The 3,980-nt window shown below is 38.2% G+C and overlaps 1 protein-coding gene across 1 annotated transcript in view; it reads right to left on the bottom strand.

Annotated features, from left to right (window-relative positions):
- Positions 1-3,980, bottom strand: part of LOC126494998 (vomeronasal type-2 receptor 116-like) — a gene marked incomplete at its 3' end in the record, with an annotated part of 32,194 nt that overhangs the window by 3,614 nt on the left and 24,600 nt on the right. Inside the window, exons 2-3 of the mRNA XM_050132612.1 lie at positions 1,015-1,306; positions 80-739 (exon numbers count right to left, since the gene is read on the bottom strand). Coding sequence (XP_049988569.1) covers positions 80-739; positions 1,015-1,306 — 952 coding nt within the window. The remainder of the gene's footprint in view (positions 1-79; positions 740-1,014; positions 1,307-3,980) is intronic.

Raw genomic sequence — 3,980 nt, 5'->3', positions numbered from 1 at the left:
GGAAGGCATGGGCCACAGCATACACCGCATTATATATTTCATAACTCTCATCACTAAAGGCCATGTCAAAAGTCTGTGCCTTTAGCCATTGCAATGAGGCATTGGATAAGCAATTCTTCAGGGTCTTACACCTAGAAGCTGAGGCTTTGCAGTTCAAGTTCATCCACTCCAGCCTGGCCAGGAATTCGTCTGTGTATTTAGGAGGGTTCAATGTCTGGACAAATGTTTTAAAATGAGAAATCTCAGCATGATGGTGTGCAAAAGTTATTTTCCCATTGAATGAATTAAGTGGGAAGTCATTCTTAGTTGTAGTGCCATCCCACTGTGAGGTGGTGACCCATATTCTCTGTAAACCTAGAGATTGCCACCTTCTAAAGGCCACAGCTAGAGAACCCTTTGGGTCACCATAAATGACAACCACATTTGTGGATGATGTCATGATTTGGTTATAATAACCTTCAACTCTTGTCAAGAATAAATGCATCTTGACTGGGATCACACTCACAAAGGCAAAGCAGACTGTAATTTTTTCCATCTCTCTTCTTAATTGTGTGAGAAATTGAGTACCCTGATCATTGTCTGAGATGGCCAGTCCAATCCAGTTCCAGTTAAAGTAAAGCATCAGAGAGATCACGGCCAGGGCTAAAGATGTGTCCTTGGCAGCCATCTGATACAGAGAGGGAAATTGTTCACTATTGCTCAGGATGGGATGGAAAGGTCCATAGGTAATCTGAAGGATCTACAACACAGGGAGCAGCATGAGGTAGCACCCGTACATAAGAACTTGTAAACACATTTTAGGTCATGAGTTCCTTAAAAAAAACCTTATCTGCTACGTCTTTCCTCATCTCAATTTCAAAAAGGAAAATGAAGCCCCATTACTAATGAATAAAACCTTGAACTACACCAATTAATGCAAATTTGATGGTAGTATCCTCCTCAGAATCTTCTTAGCTTCTAGAATTATAAGAGTAGAACTAGAATTTCTTGCAAAGTTACAACAGAAAATCTCACCTGTTGAGGTTTGAAGAGGCTGAGCGTGTTCCCAGTGATCACAGATGTCGCCACATTTGGTCCTGTAAGGACCACTATACACATAGTCTGCTCATGACAAATATAATTAGGGGGAAACTCATGAACTAATTCAGAAAGCTTCAAGTGACTATACATTTTTGTGTCAGTGTCACAGCCATGCTCTGAACATTCAAACATGAATGATGAATTTGGTAGAAGATCAGGGTTCCTGTTGACTTCATCCATGGAAAAAGCTAAGGCCAGTAAAAACTGGAAGTTTTTAGTTGTTGTTCTGTAAAAGAGTGTGGTGATTAATATGGACAGACATCTACACATGATCCTGAGTAGTCAACAGATGAATTATTATGAGCTGTACCATATTCTCAACCACTGCCAATACTGATACAAATGACCTATGCTGTTAGGTTAGAATAAAATAAGTAGCTAGAAGCTCGTAANTTATTTCAGGTGTAAACTATCCTTGTGGCTTGGAAACAACAAGCAGCCTCCCCCTACTTGCAACACTTTTATTCCCACTGTATAATTTTAGATTCTTTGTCAAAAATCAGGTGCTCATAGTTGTGTGGAATAATGTCAAGACATTTGCTCCACCGGACTGAGCTCCCAATGTCCCAAGGAGGAGAAGAAGGAGGGAAAATAGGAGCAAAGAAGTCAGGACCACGAGTGGTGCACCCACCCACGGAGACAGTGGGGCTGATCAATTGTGAACTCACCAAGGCCAGCTGGACTGCGACTGAAAAAGCATGGGATAAAACCGGACTCTCTGAATATGGCGAACAATGGGGGCTGCTGAGAAGCAAAGGACAATGGCACTGGGTTTTGATCCTACTTCATGTTCTGGCTTTGTGGGAGCCTAGCCAGTTTGGATGTCCACCTTCCTAGACCAGGATGGAGCCTGGAGGACTTTGGACTTTCCACAGGGCAGGGAACCCTGACTGCCTTTCAGACTGGAGAGGGAGGGAGAGAGGAGAGGGATGAGGGGGGGAGAAAAGGGAGATGGGGAGGGAAATGGGAGGCGGGGAGGTGGCGGAAATTTTTTTTCAATAAAAAATTATATTAAAAAAAGATATTTGCTCCAATTCCATGTGTCCACCTGTCTCATCTTATGTCAATACCAAGCAGTTTTTATTACTGTAGCGCTATATAGTAAAGCTTGATGTCAGGGATGGGAATTCCTCCAGATGTTTTTTATTGTAGAGAACTGTTCGGATTATTCTGGATTTTTTTTTTCCATATGAAGTTGAATATTGTTCTTCAAGTTCTGTGAAGAATTTGCTGGGATTTTGAAGGGGCTTGCATTGAATCTGTAGAGTCTTTTTGATAGGATTGTCAATTTTACTATTTTGTCAATACATATCTAAGAGCATGGGAAATCTTTTAAATTTCTGATAACTTTGGCAAATTTCTTCTTCAAAGAATTAAAGTTATTGTCATACATGTCTTTCACTTGTTTGGTTAGTTTTACTCTAAGATATTTTATGTCATTTGTNTTTGGTTTTTCGAGACAGGGTTTCTCTGTGGCTTTGGAGCCTGTCCTGGAACTAGCTCTATAGACCAGGCTGGTCTCAAACTCACAGAGATCCACCTGCCTCTGCCTCCCGAGTGCTGGGATTAAAGGCGTGTGCCACCATCACCCGGCCGACCAATTGTTTTTTATACTATAAATCTGCCTTGACTACATTTCCAGTTATGCTAACACAACAATTATGTTCTACATTAACTTGTATATGTCAGTTTAACATCTTTGTAAAATAGAAGATGATAAAGAATAAAATCTTAGGAAAATGTTTATGAGGCTTTCTGTAATAAAAGTGGGTAATAAGCAAGATGAGAGTGATTAATACCAATTTGTGTTTATTTTTTGGGGAAGAGCAATAACTTTTGTCTCTTTTTAGTCAATTCATATATTCTGACCAATAAACATTAATCATACTTCTTCATTCTAAACGATTCACTCACTAAAATGAAACTATTTCCCACTTAGATATTGTACTACTATAATTTCTTTATGCATTTACATATACATTTTCAAAATAAAAATAATTTTTGAATATTTTTATTACCACACAGAAAAAGTGTCATTGAAAATTTTAGTAACACACAACAGGAATTTGAGACTAGATCTTGTGAAGCCCAAACACCAATTCCTTTCTCCCAAACATTAAAAAAGTAAATCCCTTGAGCAGTTATAGTGTCCCAGTGGACTAAATTTCTGCGCTTCATAACAGCTATTAACAATACAAAAAATTAAAATGTGTATAGTCCCCATGTTGATAAAATAAAGAGTTATAATTACTAAAATTACTGAAAGCAAATTTAAGAGGTACATGGGAAATAAGGGTCAGAAAATAAACAATTTACATACAAAGAGACAATACCTTTGATTTTAAAATAATGGCAAAGATGTGCTAGTATGTAACTCCTCTATTCCCTCTCTAATGTGTTGCTAACTATCACACACCAGGGCTGTCAATCAAGTAAGTGACAAGGGAAGTGTCAACCGCACTTTTTAAAGAATGCAAGCATATTATTCACAGTTCATAAGTTCTTATTTAGCAAAAGTAGAAGAAGAAGTGAAATTTGAGATTAAAGGGCAGTGATTTTAATGTATGTAAATGAAGTATGGAGAAATAGAAACACATATGATGTTTACAATGGACAGGTCTCTTGCTTTCAATCTTGATGCATTTTGAGGATAATGGAATCACATCAGATCATGCAAGAGAGTAACTGTATGTCTATGTGAAAACTCTTCACAGCTAGGTGTGTCACAAGTATTAGTTGCCCTAGTACATGCTTTACAAACTTACACATTGATGAATGTCCATCAGTTGATTGTAAGCTATGGCATTTACTTAGGCCCACTTAGGATGATAATAACTGAAATAGAATGGGGTTTTGTTTAATAAGTCATCTCCTGCTACAGTGTTGTATGTATATGTATT

Source organism: Alexandromys fortis, unplaced genomic scaffold (genome assembly GCF_014885135.2).
Source record: "Alexandromys fortis isolate MF-2015 unplaced genomic scaffold, M_Fortis_MF-2015_v1.1 scaffold_433, whole genome shotgun sequence".
In the NCBI taxonomy this organism is placed as follows: domain Eukaryota; kingdom Metazoa; phylum Chordata; class Mammalia; order Rodentia; family Cricetidae; genus Alexandromys; species Alexandromys fortis.
This window is presented reverse-complemented; position numbering and strand designations above follow the sequence as displayed.